Source organism: Delphinus delphis, chromosome 19 (genome assembly GCF_949987515.2).
Source record: "Delphinus delphis chromosome 19, mDelDel1.2, whole genome shotgun sequence".
Lineage (NCBI taxonomy): Eukaryota > Metazoa > Chordata > Mammalia > Artiodactyla > Delphinidae > Delphinus > Delphinus delphis.
In genome coordinates, this window is record NC_082701.1 from 19,969,466 (window position 1) to 19,986,282 (window position 16,817).

At 56.3% G+C, this 16,817-nt stretch overlaps 1 protein-coding gene across 5 annotated transcripts in view; it reads left to right on the forward strand.

Moving 5' to 3' along the window:
* The first annotated feature begins 3,412 nt into the window (after positions 1-3,412).
* Positions 3,413-16,817, forward strand: part of ZNF385C (zinc finger protein 385C) — a 31,392-nt gene continuing 17,987 nt past the window's right edge. For all 5 annotated transcript variants that reach the window (XM_059998435.1, XM_059998436.1, XM_059998439.1 and 2 more), the window contains exon 1: positions 3,413-3,665. In XM_059998435.1, coding sequence (XP_059854418.1) covers positions 3,413-3,665 — 253 coding nt within the window. The remainder of the gene's footprint in view (positions 3,666-16,817) is intronic.

Here is a 16,817-nt window from a genome sequence, read left to right on the forward strand (position 1 = left end):
AGTTTGGCATGGCTCAGAGGAGCAACCTAGTTGCCTCAAGAGTGTGGAGGAGTGGGGTCCACCACCCTGCCGGGTGGGGTACCGAGTTCCACCTCTTATCTTCCCGCTAGATGCTCTCTGCGCCACCTGGAGGCTATCTCTCATACTGCAGCCCAGCCAAACCACCAGGCACAGTGCCAGGGTCCCTCAAGTCACCAGGCACCTGGGACTGCACAAGGGTCAGATCCATGGTGTATGCGTTTTCTAGGGCTGCCATAACAAAGCACTACAAACCAGGTGGCCTAAACAATAGAAATGTCTTGTCTCACAGTTCTGGAGGCTGGAAGTCTAAAATCGGTGTCATCAGGGTTAGTTCCTTCTGAGGGCTGTAAGGAAGTCTGTTCCATGCTGTCGTGGTCCGAACGCGGGTTGGCAAAGAATTTCCAGACACAAAGCAGAATGTAAAGAAGATAGAATTTATTAGAGGGAAGGGTCACTGCCAGAACAGCGAGCCGACTTCCTAGTAGTCTGGGAGAGTCGAGCCCGAACATGTGCCATTGATCAGTTTTTATAGCCAGAAAACAAAAGGATGGTCCGAGGTGAAAATTTCCTTTACTGATTGGTCGAGGCACATATACCTTCCTTCTTAGGGTGGGAGTGGGACAGGGCATATGCCTTTCCTTATTTGGGACAGGTCCCGTTGCCCAGGTGGGCGTCTGCAGGGCATGCTTCTGGTGGCCGCCCCCAGGAACCAGGGAGAAGTTCCGGCCCTTCCTGTGTCTCACGCTGGGCCTGGTTCATAACCTGTTTCCCCTGCCGGCCAGCAGCCTGCTGTTCCTGGTCTCTCCCATGACTCCCATGTGCTGACGTTTATAGGACCCTGAGAGGTGTTTTATATAGATCAGCTTGTCTAATCCTCACAGTGCCCTTATGACTTGGGAACTGTTCCTCATCACCCCCATTTTACAGATATACAGATGAGAGGACTGAGACTCAGGTCACACAACCAGTAAGTGACAGAGCTGAGATGTGAAACCAGGTGGGGGTCAATATAGAGCTCGTGCTCTTTTTTTTTTAATTTTAATTTTTTTAATTTTAATTTTTTAAATTTTTGGCTGCATTGGGTCTTCATTGCTGTGTGCAGGCTTCCTCTAGTTGTGGTGAGCGGGAGCTACTCTTTGTTGCGGTGCGCGGACTTCTCATTGCGGTGTCTTCTCGTTGCGGAGCACGGGCTCTAGGCGCGTGGGCTTCAGTAGCTGTGGTGCGTGGGCTCAGTAGTTGTGGCTCACGGGCTCAGTAGTTGTGGCGTATGGGCTTAGTTGCCCCGCGGCGTGTGGGATGTTCCCGGACCACGGCTCGAACCCGTGTCCCCCGCATTGGTAGGTGGATTCTTTTTTTTTTTTTTTTTGCCGTACGCGGGCCTCTCATTGTGCTCAGCCGCCATGGCTCACGGGCCCAGCCGCTCCGCGGCATGTGGGATCTTCCCAGACCGGGGCACGAACCCGTGTCCCCTGCATTGGCAGGCAGATTCCTAACCACTGCGCCATCAGGGAAGCCCGGTAGGTGGATTCTTAACCACTGTGCCACCAGGGAAGTCCCAGAGCGCGTGCTCATTACTGTGCCCCTCTGTTCCATTCACTCACAGTCCCCACACACGTCATGACAGCCCATTTTGTGGGAACATTGCCTGCAAAAGTGACAAGCAGCTTACTAAGAGCAGGAGGTGGGGTCCAGGGACTGCAGGCAAGGTTCTTGGCTGTGAACTTGAGAAATTAATTTTCTTTGTGCAGATGTGGGCTCCACTACTAGACATGTGGCCTTATGGGAACGTTATGGCATCACTTGACTTCACTGGGTCTAATTTGCAAAATGAACACAAGTCTAAAGACACAGGAAATGTCTTTTAGGAGGATGTATTGGTTCGCTTAGGCTGCTGTAACAAAGAACCACAGACTGAGTGGCTTAAATACCAAAAATTTGTTTTCTCCCAATTCTGGAGGATAGAAGTTTGATATAAGTTTGGGCTCAAGGTGTAGGCAGAGTTGGTTTCTTCTGAGGCCTTGTTCTTTTGCTTGCAGATGGCCATCTTCTCCCTGTGTCTTCCCATGGTCTTTGCTCTGTAAATGTCTCTGTCCAAATTTCCTTTTCTTTGTTTTTTTTTTTTTTTTTTTTTTTTTGGCCATGCCACACGGCTTGTGGGATCTTAATTCCCCAACCAGGGATCTAACCCAGGCCCTCGGCAGTGAGAACATGGAGGCCTAACCACTGGACTGCCAGGGAATTCCCCAAATGTCCTCTTCTTATAAGGACAACAGCCATATTGGATTAGGGACCACCCTAATGACCTCATCTTAACTTAATTACCTCTTTAAAGACCCTCTCTCCAAATACAATCACATTGTGAGATACTAGGAGTTAGGACTTCAACGTATGAATTTGTGGGGAGGGGGGCAGGGTGGGGGTCACCAGACATAATTCAGCCCATACAAGAGAAATGGGCTCTGTCACTTCTCACTCAGGCCCTAGCCTTGGGGCTCCCCAGCTCTGAGCGAGAGACACAGTCCCTGACCTCAGGAATTCTCTGTCCTGGTGAGGGGGACACCAGGCCTGCCCTCGGGAAATACCCAATCTGAAGCAGAGGCAGGAAGCATGCACACAGATTCAGGAGGAAAGTGAAAAGCAACCCAGTTCAGTCTGAGGAAGGTCATGGGGCAGAATAGAGCCAGTTAGAGGCAGAAAGGTCCGGTGGGTGGGAAAGGTTCAGAGAAGTGAGTGGGAAAGGAGAAGGGGAGGGGCCTGGAGGGGCGATGCGCATGCTCTGCAGGGCCCAGCGCGTGCGCCGCGTGCGTGCGTGCGTGCGTGCGTAAACACCAACTGTTGCCCTAACAGCAGGGGGCATCGGGAGCCACGCGGGGCAGGGGTGGGGATGGCTTCACACACTGTCAGCGTTTGTGAATGTCACCGGCACTGGGCACGAGGTGGTTGGGTTTCTGCAGTCATCCTCTGGCGGGCAGCTCCTGCATCTTCAGCAGGCACCACAGGCCTGCCTGTCCCAGCACCGTCAGCGCCTGGCCTGCCTTGGGCCAGGCTAGTGTCTCCAGTAGCCTCTCTGCTGGCTCTCCCTCCACGTCGCCTGCTTTCTGAGAGCCCCGCTCTCCCTCTGAGCGCTTTGCTCTGAGCCCTCAGGTGTCGGCCCCCCAGTGTGTGGCCATTTCTGACACTCCTGCTGATACCCCTGCATTTTACTGCTGCTTTGTTTAAAACAGCCCCCCTTCTGCTCCCTTTTGCCATCCTTGGGTTGCGGCTTTCAGAAGGCCAGGGAGTTTCAGCTGGGATATGGGGCACAGGCATCTCTGGGTCCCGAAGCCCTCTTGCTCCTTCTGTGTATTCATTGCACTCGCCTTTGTTTACTTGTCTCCCGATCTGCCCAGGTATGAAGCGGCCACTGAGCCCATCTCCCCCGGGTGAGAAGGAGCCCCCCGGAGGATCTGCAGCTGCTGAGTGCCCCCCTCGGCCTCCAGAACCACCTAAACCCAAGCGGGAAAGAAAACGGCCGTCGTACACCCTCTGCGACGTCTGCAACATCCAGCTGAACTCCGCAGCCCAGGCCCAGGTGCACTGCGGGGGGCGGGCCCACCAGAGGCGCCTGCGGCAGCTCAGCTTGGGAAAGACGCCCCTGGGGCCAGGTCAGTGTGGAGGGGCGCTGCTCCCACAGATTTGGTTCTGGGCCCCTGTGAGGGGCTCTGGGTCTGTGGCCTCTCTCTGTGGGGTCTTTTGGTCTGGGGTACCCTCCATGGGGTCTTAGAGTCTGAAGTTCCCCAGATGCCATCAAGTTTTTTTGCATCCGGACAGCCCTCTATGGGGTCTCTCAGGGCCTGAGGTCTGAGGCCTTCTCTGGATCTGGGGCTCTCCCTGTGGGGTCTTTTAGGACCAGGCCCCCTAAGCAGCATTTCTCCAGCCAGGAGCCCCCTGGCAGATAGTTTTCCAGATAAGGGCCTCACCTACGGGGCATCCCGGGCTCCTGCTCTGGTCTCTGAAGGCCAGGGTCAGCGAAGTGCACGACACTCCGGCTAAGGGCTGAGAGGTGGTCAGGGGAAGAGCGGGGAGAAGCCCCTCTCCCTTTGGCCACTGGACTCCTGGCCAGGATTTCGGCCTCTCCCTGGCTGGCATGACTCTGCAGAGGTTGGGCTGCAAGAGGGCCGCTGGCTGCAAGGCAGATTTCTGGGCGAAGTGGGTGAATGGATTCGTGAGTATGATTCCAGCTGACAGGCACATGGGAGTCATGGGAGAAACCAGGGGCAGCAGGCTGCTGGCCGGCAGGGGAAACAGGTTATGAACCAGGCCTAGCGTGAGAGGCGGGAAGGGCCGGAACTTCTGCCTGGTTCCTGGGGGCGGCCACCAGAAGCATGTCCTGCACACACACGCTGCAGCCCAGGTTGGTAGCTTTGCCAGAGGGCTGCACTCTGACCTCTTGAGGGCTGCCTGTTGTTTGGGTGAGTGTTTATGGGATGCCCTCTGTGCTCCCCACACTGTGCTGGGGCCTGGAGACGTTCCAGTCTTGCTCCTCCCGCCACGGCCCCCAAGACTGAAACTGTCTTTTAGGCTGAGACAGATACGAAATGAGCAGATGAGTGTTGTGGGTGCTACATGGGACATGACCCCAGGGGTACAAAGGAGAAAGGGCGATTCTACCTGGGGTTACCACGAAAGGCCTCCCGAAGGAGGGGGGCTGCAGTGAGCTTCGGAACAGGGGTCAGAGGAGAAGGGACCTCGCAGAGGTCACTGAATAAGCAAAGCAGGAAATGCTCTAATGGCTGGTACCATCTTCCCCACCTGAGCACTTGGGGCTGGACCCCAGGATGTGACTCTGAATAAGGGCATATTCAACTGTATGGATGTTTCTGGAGTGTGCGTGTGTGTTCAAAATTCATTCATTAATTCATCAAATACAGACAGCTTACTATGTGCAAGCTGCTGATTGGGGGTATTCATATTTTTATTTTTATTGTTTTTCTATCGAAGTAGAGTTGATTTACAATGTTGTGTTAGTTTCAGGGGTACAGCACAGTGATTCATATATATATATATACATATATATATATGTTCTTTTTCAGATTCTTTTCCCTTTTAGGTTGTTACAAAATATTGAATATTGAGTATATTTCCCTGTGCTATACAGTAGGACCTTGTAGTATTTTTTATTTCTTTGTATTTTTCTTTATTGAGATATTACTGACATATAACAAATGTAAATTTAAGGGGTACAGTGTGATGATTTGATACATGTATATATTGTGAAATGACTACCACAGTAAGGTTAGTTAACACCTCCATCCCCTCACGTAATTCTGAGTGTATGTGTACAGTTAAGATTTACTTCCTTAACAACTTTCAAGCGTATAAGGCAGTTCTGCTAATTACAGTCACCATGCTGTGCATTAGATCCCTGGATCGTAGTTATCTTACAGCTGGGACTTTGTACCCTTTGACCCACATGTCCCCATTTCCCCCACCACCAGCCCCTGGCAGCCACCACTCTACTCTCTTCTATGTCTATGAGTTCCGCTTTTTTAGAATCTGCATGTAAGTGAGAACATACAGCATTTGTCTGGGAATTTGTCTTTTTAAAAGGCAACAGAGCTGCCTGTTAGGAAAGAACTGTCTAGATAACTACATGCAGACAAGTTTGTCCAAGATAACAGCAGGCTTCATAGATGTGGGGATGGGCTCCTTTGAGAAGTGGGAGGGAGAGGTGAATGGACATAAGTCAGGGAACGCTTCAGAGAAGTGACACTGAAGGTGGATCTTGTTGGATCTTGTCGCCCAGGCAGGGAGACAGCTAGAGCAGCTAGAGCAGTGGTCCCCAACCTTTTTGGCACCGGGGACCGGTTTCGTGGAAGACAATTTTTCCACAGACTGGGGGGGTGGGGGATGGTTTTGGAATGATTCAAGTGCATTACATGTATTGTGCACTTTATTTCTATTATTATTACATTGCGATATATAATGAAATAATTACACAACTCACCATAATGCAGAATCAGTGGGATCCCTGAGCTTGTTTTCACTTGCCACTCACTGCTAGGGTTTTGTTTTTTTTAAAAAAATATATTTATTTTGGCTGTGTTGGGTCTTCGTTGCTGTGTGCGGGCTTTCTCTAGTTGCGGTGAGCGGGGGCTACTCTTCGTTGCAGCGCGTGGGCTTCTCATTGTCGTGGCTTCTCTTGTTGTGGAGCACAGGCTCTAGGCGCGCAGGCTTCAGTAGTTGTGGCACGCGGGCTAAGTAGTTGTGGCTTGCGGGCTCTAGAGCTCAGGCTCAGTAGTTGTGGCACACGGGCTTAGTTGCTCCGTGGCATGTGGGATCTTCCCAGGTCAGGGCTCGAACCTGTGTCCCTTGCATTGGCAGGCAGATTCTCAACCACTGCGCCACCAGGGAAGCCCACGGATAGGGTTTTGATATGAGTCTGCAGGCAGTTGATTTATTGTGGTCTCTGTGCAGTCAGACCTCTCTGCTAATGATGATCTGTATTTGCAGCCGTTCCGCAGCGCTAGCATCACCGCCTCAGCTCCCCCCCAGATCATCAGGCATTAGATTCTCATAAGGAGCCCACCGCCTGGATCCCTCACGCGTGCACTTCACAGTAGGCTTCGCGCTCCTATGAGAATCCAATGCGCTGCCGCTGATCTGACAGGAGGCGGAGCTCAGGCGGTAATGCGAGCGATGGGGAGTGGCTGTAAATATACAGGAAGCTTCATTCACTAGCCCACCGCTCACCTCCTGCTGTGCGGCCTGGTTGCTAACAGGCCACGGACCAACACCAGTCTGCGGCCCGGGGGTTGGGGACCCCTGAGCTAGAGCAAATGCACCCAGGCCTGAGGCCATGGCTTGGCAGGAACAGCAGGTGGTGCTGGGCTGGGCAAGTGGCTGGCGTGGCAGGAGGTGAGCAGCGGCTGCCTGTAAAGTCCTCAAAGCCAGGCTGGGCATCTGGCCTTTGTCCTGAAGGTGACAGGCATCGCTGAAGTGTTTTGAGCGGAGTAGTTAGTGTTTTTAGACGTCTCTGGTGAGGGGGAAGGGTGAGTCTCGCGGGTACATGAGAAGGAAGGGGGTAGGATGGTGGAACCAGATTCCAGGGTCTTTTCTGCAGGACTTGGTGACTGCCAGGATGTGGGGCCAAGGGGAAGGAGGTGCCAAGGATGACTCTGGCTTAGGGGATGCTGTGATGGACAGTTCCGTCATCGGAAAGGGGGCGCTGAGAGGGAGGCAAGGGTGGGTGGGGAAGGCCATTCCTGTGACCAGAGGACTTGGTCCCACCCCTGCTCCCCTCTAACTCTGGCTTTTCAGGCCTTCCTTCCGGGCAGTGGTCCTTCCTTCTCTCCCCCACCCACCATCCCAGTGTGGAGAGAGCAGGTGGGGTGTGAGGAAAAGGACCGCAGCACTAGACACTGGTGGCCACAGAGAGGCTGCCCAGAGGGATGGGGTCCCCCTTCACTTGGCTTCCCTTTTCTCACAGTCCTTATCCCCCGAGTACAGGGTAGGTTTGGGGGGGTCACCAGGAGACACGATGCCTGGTACTCCCCCCCGAGATTGTTAAACAACACCTTGTAAGTCATTGGCCCTCCAGTCACCTGTCCTGCATCACCAGCCTTCCAGCCCTGCGCTGGCCCCGTGCAGGATGCCGGGATTCTGTACTGAGCAGTGCTGGGCATTCACGGTCTGGAGGGAAAGACAGCCACGGGGCCAGACCATCCCCCACCACCATGCTAAGAGGAGTGAGCGGCACTGTGGGAGCATGGTGGGCCGGGGGGGGATGGCTGTGACTAGAGCGAGGATGTTGCATCCTCAGAATTCTGGGAGCCCTGGAATCCCGGGGCTCCAGCGGAGAACCTGTGTTCCATTGGCCTGGTTATCTTGGTTTTTGGCCACACCAAGAGGCACGTGGGATCATAGTTCCCTGACCAGGGATCAAACCCGTGCCCCCTGCATTGGAACCACGGAGTCTTCACCACTGGACTGCCAGGGAAGTCCCTTGGCCTGCTTATCTTTGACCCTACTTCAGGTCATGACCCCCCAGCAAACCACCCCCCTCCGTGGACTCTCCTGTCTCCTTGGCCCTCTTGGGGGTGGGAGAGGCAGCCCAATGCTAGCCACTTTCCCCAGGGGTGAGGGAGTGGGGACCTCAGCCATGCGGAAGTCCTCTCAAGGAGGCTGGACCAGAGCAGAGATGGGTGCTGACTGGGGCACCCTCCGGAAATGGAGAGAGTCACGTCTACTTTCAGGCAGCTTGAGGCAAAGTGTGAGGAGCCCTGAACGCAGGGCTTTGTTCCTGGACACCTGAGATCTCAGTCCTGTGGCAGCCAGGAGAGCCGCCCCTTCCCTGGGAGGGTGCTGAAGTGGTGGGGGTGACGGCCCAGTCATGCCCCTTCGAGGCTCCCTTTCTGGGAGGCCTCCTGGAGCTGTCACTCTGATTAGGGGTCTGGGGGGGCTGGCGCCTTGCACAGTGACAGGCCGTCACGGGCAGTGAGGCGGGATCCTGTCTGGAGGATCCTGTCCCTGAGGCCATCTGTGGGAGGGAGATATGGGGGGCGGCTGTCCCCTCTCTCAGCTTCCTCACCAATGCCTGTGTCAGAGGCCTCCTTACTCAGCCTCACCCAGCTGCCCACCATGAGTCAGCCTGGAACACCTAGGAAGGGGAAACAGCACAGGATGGGGAAACAGCAGGAACCGCACCCTTCCCCAGCCCCTCCTACAGGTCATCCCCCCACCTGCCCTCCTCCCGATCTGTCTCTCACACAGCAGACCCTTTCATCCTTCAGGAATGAGCCATCTTTCACCCTACCTGCCCCCCATGGGAGGTGTGGGCACCAGGAACCTCCGCCTCAATGTGGTTGAACTCAATGACCCTATTGACCACACACACACACACACACACACACACACGCGCGCGCGCGTGTGTGCGTACCCCTAAACAATTTTAGGTAGTTCTTGAACATCTGTAGAGAGAAAGGTTTGCTGCCTCAACCCTCCTACCTCCAACCTCTAGTGTAGATGTTGGGCCAGCACCGGGCTTGGGGGACGGACGCCTGGACATGGACCTTGGGGAAAGAGCTGTGACCTACCCCCAGGGCCAATGAGCATGTACTTAGGAGATGAACTGTTTGCAAAGCACTTCCACAAGCAGCACAGCATTCCCTCCTCACCCAGCCATCCCCGGGCGCAGCTGACTGGCATTCAGCCCTCACTTTAGAAACTGAGATACTAGAACTCAGAGAGTGTAAGCAACAGGCCTAAGGCCACGGCGAGGTTCAGATCCCAGCATCTCTGACTCTGAATCCTGTCTCTCACGTGCCTTCCCCACCTTGCTGCTGAGGAGAGCAGCATACCTTAAGAGAGATAGAGCCTTAATGTTTCAGGAATGGGGACGAGGGATGGCCCAGCGCAGGCAGACCAGCTCCCGTGACAGGCAGTTCAAGTGCTCAGAACCCATGCCTTGGTGTCCTCAACTGAACAATGGGGAGATGCCAGCCATCTCCCGCTCTGCTTAGGCTGGCTCAGGACAGGGAGGGGAGCCTTCTAACTCCAACTGGTTCCTCCCCGTCTCTTGGCAGGACTGACCCAGCTGCCCAATTTAGGGCGCATCCCCTGTTCCCCACCATTGCAACATGACACCAGCGGGGAGAGAAGGAGATTTCAAAAATGACTTAAACTCTGGCTTACCGAAATGGCCAGACGGGACTCGGATGGGGAGCACAGGGTAGACACTAACGGGGACAAGAAAGCGGAGACGGAGTCAGACTATATTGGATTTCAGGGCAAAGTTGGCTGCAGCTGTACCAGACACCCCTGTGCCTTTGGGGACGGGAAGGCATCAGAGTGGCAGATGGAGGCTGTCCCCGGCCCTGCGCCCTCAGACCTCTCCTAGATCCCGTTCTAAGCAGCCCCTCCACCTCCTCTCCTAGTCTTTGACTGCAGAAGCCTCCGGCTGCATTCTGAGCCCCAGGGATCAAAGGCCTTGAGCTTGGGTCACCCCTGAGTCACTGGCTTGATGAGCTCCTCTCCCTCCACTCCCCGCAGATGGATTAATTTCAGTCCCATCAGGAGGCCCCGGAAGCCCTCCAGCCTGTCCCCCCGTGGCTTCAGTATCTCCCTGGGTTTCCAGTTCCTCCTCAGCACCCCTCCCAACCCATCCCGAGGCCTCTGCATGCCTGTTTCACCTTGGCTCCCGCAAGGCCACTAAGAAGTTCTTGGGGTCTAACCAGTGCCTCCTGCGGTTCTCCTTAAGTGGCCGGTGATGGCGGTGCCCTCACTCTCCCTGGACAGCACCCCCTCACAGATGTGAACCTGACCATCAGCACCTCCCCCCAGGGGCCACCAGGAAAGGCAAGGCTGTCTGGGTGGAAATTAGGGGGCTTAGCTCAGATCCCTGCCCCCGCAGAAGACAAAGGTTCCATCTGTGTCTCTGGGTGGGTTAATTAGCTCTGGGCTTGAGTTTCCTTCCTCTCCCCACACCAGCAAGTCCTTCCCCCCACAGAGCCTCTTCCTAACAAACCTGTTTTCAGGGGCTGCTGCCGCCACCCCCTCCCCAGACCTTCTTTGCAGCTTGAGAGCCGGCTGCTGCAGAGATTACGGGTTATTGTCTGGTGGAGACAGGATGCTGGGGGGGTGGGGGGCTAGCGCTGGGACCCGGGCTTGGAATGCGAGACTGGATCCAGCTGTGGCCTGGCTGTCTCCTCTCCCGCATTCCACCCCCCTCCCGGCACCAGGTGCTCAGGTGAGTTAGGAGCCCGCAGGTTTCAGGAAGAGGAGGGGGAGGAAGAAGCCAAATCAGAAGAGAAAAGATGGGTGGGAGGGAAGGGTGCGGGCAGATGAGGCGCGTCAGAAGTTCTAGGTGATCAGATGAACACCCCTTCCCCGCTTCCTGGCATTGCCCAGGTAGCAGGTCCGGCAGTCCAGGTACTGAACTGCAAGCCACGTGCGCTCGCTTCCCCCTCTCTGAGCCTCGGTTTCCCCTGCAGCAAAAGGAGGTAAATAAAAGGGGATGGGGGGGGCCTTCCCTTGTGGCGCAGTGGTTGAGAGTCCGCCTGCCGATGCAGGGGACGCGGGTTCGTGCCCCGGTCCGGGAAGATCCCACATGGCGCAGAGCGGCTGGGCCTGTGAGCCATGACTGCTAAGCCTGCGCGTCCGGAGCCTGTGCTCCGCAACGGGAGAGGCCACAACAGTGAGAGGCCCGCGTACCATAAAAAAAAAAAAAAAAGGGGGGGGATGGGGGCAGAGGATAAGTAAGGCTAGATAGGAGAACGGGGCCCCTGCGGCAGCAAGCCCTGAGGCAGGGCTTCAAAGTTCAGAAGAAGAATTTTCTGGCAGGCAGAGAAGGGGCTGGAAGCACCTCCTGTCCTGGAGGCCTCTGTGGGCAGGGTCAACTCTTCGCTTCAGTATAAGAGGCACTAGGTCCCCGGACATCCTCCCCCTGTCCCCATACCTTCGGGGAAGAAGCGCCCTGTTCTTTCCACCAGTGGTTGGGATGGGGAAACCAGGGAACAGGCAGCGCCTTCCTGGAGAGGGGAGACAGGGCCCGGTAACCGTGGCTTCCCAGCAGAAGCAGGAGCCCCTCCCTCGCACCCTCCCCTCCTGTCCCTCCACTCCCCCACCCCTTCCCTCTGTCGCTCTCCGGCTGGGTTTCATTCGCTTCTCACTCTGCGCTCAGCGGTTCCTCCAAAGGCAGAGAATGCTCTTGGGTGAGTGCTGAGGACGCCTGAGCTGGGGGGTTGGGGCGGGGGCTTCCAGCCGAGAGTGGGCCTCTCCCCCTCTCCCCTCTCCCCTGCCCTATTCTTTTCCTCCTGTTGTCGGCCCCCCCAGAGTCATCTGTTTAGAGGCTCCAGTAGCCAGCTGACTCTTGGTACCTTTTCCCAAGTTCAAGGATGGGCAGGGGGAGCCCCCACTCTGGCCGGGAGCAAAGGTGGGGCCGGGGTGGCAGGAATGGTCGGGAATCTGGAGGTCCGGACTGCAGGAATGAGGCTGCTGCGCTCTGGGGCAGGTGTGCGCCATCCGAGGAGCCGCTACAAAGGTTGCTTGTATCAAATCACACCTTCAGCTGCCTCGAAGGGGCTGCCTGGGGGAGCAGGGGTCGGGGGCTAGAGGCAGTTGTTAATGCAGCAGAGGAGAGAGCCAGGCGCCCGCTGAGGTCCAGCCACCGCGCTGGGGTCCACATCGATGCCCCCCGTGCTTCGTCCGTGGTCTCCGGGCTCACCTCCCCACACAGGTCTTGCCTGGTCCTTTCTGAGGGAAACAGCCGTTACCCTTTAAGGATTTGGGGGATCTCCTTCCACAAGGGCAAGGGCTGGAGGCCGTGGGGCTGGGAGCAGAGTTCCTCTTGTGACTGGGCTCGGGGGTCTTCCTCAGGTGCAGGGAGGGCGGGAGTCTGGAACATCAACGCCTCCACAGTGCTGGCCAGCCCAGGGTGGGTTGGGGGCGCTGGGGAATGTGGGGAGGAATCCTAATCCTAGCGGGGAGTGAGCAAGCTGGGGGCTTGGTTCAACCTCTCATTCCCTGCCTTTGGCGCTCTCTCCCTCCTGGACTCCCTTTCTTCAGAGTTTTGGTTTTATCTGTGATAGAAACGGCAACTTTACTATTTGAGGGGTGTGTGTGTGTGTGTGTGTGTGTGTGTCTGTGTGTGTGTGTCTGTGTGTGTGTGAGCGCGCGTGTGCGTGTGCATGCCTGCCTTGGGGAGGACCCTACCATCTGCCCCTATGGCTCGAGGCGGGGGTGGGAGGGGGACTCTGGGTTTGGCTACATGAGCTTGTGTGTGTGTCAGATGCATTTAATTTTGTAAGGGGGGGTGTGTGTTTCTGTATATGGACCTTTGTGCACGTGCACCTCTTTGTGATGTTGTGTGCCACTGCATGCCTGTTGTTCTGTATTGTCCATATGTGCGTCTGTAAGGGTCTGCGTGTCCTCGTGTGTCTGTCCCTCTGGGTATATATGATACGAGCGTGTCTTTGTTGCTCTTGCCTGTGTGTTCACGCATGCTCATGCGTGGCCTCTGTGCCCACCCCTTGGCCAGCAGGGGTATCTGTCTGTCTCTGCGTGGGTACCGCCTCCGTATGTACACACATCAGTGTGCATAGACGGTCTCACCATAGGGAGATGTGTGTGAGTGTGTGCCTTGGTGTCTGTCCCTGTCACTATCTGTGTGGATGCCTGTGGACCTCAGGGTGTGTGTCCCTGTGCTCTTCCGTGTGTATCTTTCCCAGTGATGGCAAAACAGCAGGACGTAGTTTCCCCGGATTCTCTCCCTTGGATGGCAGGCAGGGTGATGTTATTTCATGAGACACCTGCTCTGCACCCCTGCCCTAGGCTCTGTTGGACCCCTGGGGGTGGCCTTTTCTCCGTCACTTCGTCTGGTTTATTCCTGTTTGATCAGAGTAGCAACCCACCCTCTTGAGGCAGCCATCCGATGAGCCCCGGGTCCCGGCTGTGGACCCCTGGCCAGGGGTGGGGAGGGACTGCTCTGAGACACTTAGCCAGGGTGGCTGTTCTGTTGCAAGATGCTACCCGAGAACACCCCCCAACACACACCTGACCGTTTTTGGGGTGCAGAATTCTAGACCCGTCAGGCTGTGTGGTACCATCTTGGGTCAGGGGTGGGGGCTGCCATGTCTCCCTTCATCTGAGCGCACCCACAAACCAAGTGGCCACACGCGTGTGTGCATGTGTCATGACTCGTGCGTCATCCCAGTGGCCCTGGGGGCCAGGGCTCACAGTGAATGTCAGAGGCAGGTGGTGGGCGGCTCAGAGCCGCGCTGCGTGAAGGGGGCTGCGGGGAGCTCCCAGCAACCACTGGAGAGGCCCTGATCTCAACGTGTGCCTTAGGCCTTGAGTGGGAGAAGAGTGTACCCAGTTGTGCAGGGGCTGGAAGGCATTTCCGGGTGACTTTGTGCTGACCAGAAGGGGAGACTGGGTCACCAAGTGCCCTGCACCCCCTGTGCAAACAGCCTCCACACCCAGCATCTTATTTGGTCCTCAGACCCATTCCTGTCCTGCCCCTTCCTCCTTACCCAGCTGTAATTTCCACTTCACAGGTGAGGAAACTGAGGCTAAGTGCGGGGCTGCCAAGGCCTCAGAGTTTGATGTCATTACTGGAGCTCCGCTGCAGGCTTCTAGGTCTAGGAGGGTGGGGTACCACCCACATTCCTCCTGCAGGGAAACCTACACAGGGGTGAGGGTCTCCTGGGCATCTGAAAGTTCTAGAAGAGGTCACTCCTCCCACCCACCCCATTTGTCATCCCTGTTACAAATAACTCATTAGATTAAAACACTGATTTCCTGGGAATTCCCTGGTGGTCCAGCAGTTAAGACTCTGCGCTCTCATTGCTGAGGGCCCAGGTTCAACCCACATGATTTTCTAGCTCACCCGCCTCCTGAGGTTCCCCACAAGGCCGGAAGGTCAAAATCCCCAGCATTCACTGCAGAGCTTCCATACCTCTGTTCCACCTTGAGCTTTGAGAACCTGCACTCGACTTTGAACTTCACCATGGTTCCCAATGGCTCTGCCATTCCCACTGCTGAAATGCCCTTTGCCTGGTAAACTCTCACTGACCCTTTTGTGAAACCTAATTGGCTCTCCAGGCTGATGACCTTCAGCTGCCCGCCTGCTCCTCTGTGATCCCAAAGCATTTTGTTCATCACTCTCGCTCGGGGCACTTGCCAGAGTGTAGCCTCCCTAGCGCTCCGCCTGTTTGGCTCTCACCAGTCAGGTCTCACCTGTGAGCTCCTCTAGGAACCCACGGATACCTGTGGTGAATGAATGACCACTGTCCCTCCCGCTGGCGGGGAGCATCCTTCCTGCGGTCTAACCTGAGCTGCTCCTGCTGCAGCGCACGCGGTGGGGAGGGTGAGAGCGACGCCGGGCTAAGGGTGCGCCGGGCCAGAGCGGCGGCAGGTGGGCGCGGCCGGCCGACCCCCGGGGGCGCCGCCGCCCTGCCCGCGACCCCGGCCCGCGCCGCCGCTGGCGCCTCTTCGCCCCGGTAACCGCTAGTGGCTGCTGTCGCTCAGTGGAGCCCAAGGAGACCGCGGCCAGAGCGTCCACCGCGCAAGATGGTGGCTCCCGAGACTCAGTGAGTGCGTGCGTGCGGGGGCCGGGAGGGGAGGGGGCCGGGCGGGGCGCCCCCTCCAGGAACCTCCAGGCAGGGGGCGGCCACGGGGGCTGGGGGTCCTGCGGGAGAGGCGGCACGGCGCGGGCGGCGCCCATCGAAGAGCTCCTGCACCACGCGCCCCCCAGAGGAAGTTCCCCAGCCCTCCGCATCCAGGCCCCGGGAGGATGGGCTGCCAGGGGACGGGGCTCCTGCCCCTACTCTGCCGGGAGCGTGGACTCCTCTTGGTGGGGTCCCGAAAGTAGGAGACCCAAAGAAGCCTGGGGAGGGGACTGGGGACCCCCATCCTGGGGCCATATAGACACTGTTTGAGGCTTAAGTGCTGGGGTGGAGTGGGGACCACCGGCCAACACACATCGCCCCAGGGGCCCCTCAAGAGTCACGTCTTACATCCCGCCCCACCCAGCCGGTTCCCTCAGGTTGAGGTAGGAGAATGTCAGTGGCTTTTGCCTGCGTCTTTTAGAGCCGCGCTGTTCGGTAGAACTTTCTGGGATGCTGTATATGTTCTCTATCTGGGCCATCTAGTACAATAGCCACTAGCCACACATGGTTATTGAGAACTTGAAGTGTGGCTCGTGTGGCTGAGGAACTGAATTTTTAAAAATTTAAAATTCTGGGGAATTCCAAGGCGGTCCAGTGGTTAGGACTCTGCGCTTCCACTGCCGAGGGCGTGCGTTCGATCCCTGGTTGGGGAACTAAGATCCCTGCAAGCCACGTGGTGTGACCATAAAAAAAAAAAATTAAAATTCTGATTAATTTTAAACAGTCACATGTGGCTGGTGGCTACCCTATTGGACAGTACAGTTTCAGAATCTCCATCTTCCCAGGCCTCCTCCCTCCCTACTCTCTTGTTCTTTTCTCAAAAACCCAGAAGGGTGTCACCTTGACTTTGCACCTCCGCTCCATTCTAAGACTCTTTGGGTGGTGGGCTAGACAAAGTCACAGAATCACGGGACCTTAGGAGGAAAGGACGTCAAAGGCAGCTGTTTTAGCCACCCAAAAGGTGCCCAGGTGTCCTCTCCATTGCTCTCTCTGCCTGAGAGCTTGTGCTTCCTGACTCATTCACTGCTCAAATTTTGTGGAGCACCTGCTGGGGGCCAGCCGGTGGTTCCCTTCTCTGGAGTCCAGAGAGGAACAAGTAAATTACCTTACCTGCCCTCAGGGAATTTTCCAGGGGAGGGGGGCGGACGGCAAGAGCGCAAGCAATACACAGAAATAAGCATATCTGTAAACTTTGGGGAGTGCGCTGGAGGGAACAAACGGGGCAGTGACAGAAAATAAGGGGACTTGCTGGGGAAGGATAATTAGAGAAGCCTCCCCTGAAGATGTCATTATGCTAAGACCAGAGGGAAAGTGGATTAGGCAAAGTGTTGGGAGGGAGGGTGGGAACATTCTGGAAGAAGTCGCAGCATGTGCAAAGGTTCTGGCGATGGGACTGTGGCACTCTGGAGGAAGAGAAGGCCAGTGTAGCTGGAAGGGGAGGGAGGCACAAGTGGCTCCCAGAGAGGTCAGCAGTGCCTGGGCATTTGGTAGGTCTTGAAAGGGATTCTGGTGCTGGCCTCAGAGCAATGGGCAGTCATGGAGGGATTTTAAGCTGTATGTTTTAAAAAGCCCCCTCTGGCTACTGAGAGTCTCTGACCCCAGACAGGGGTAAGAGTGGAGACCCAGAGTGCCATCGGGAAGCAACTGCCG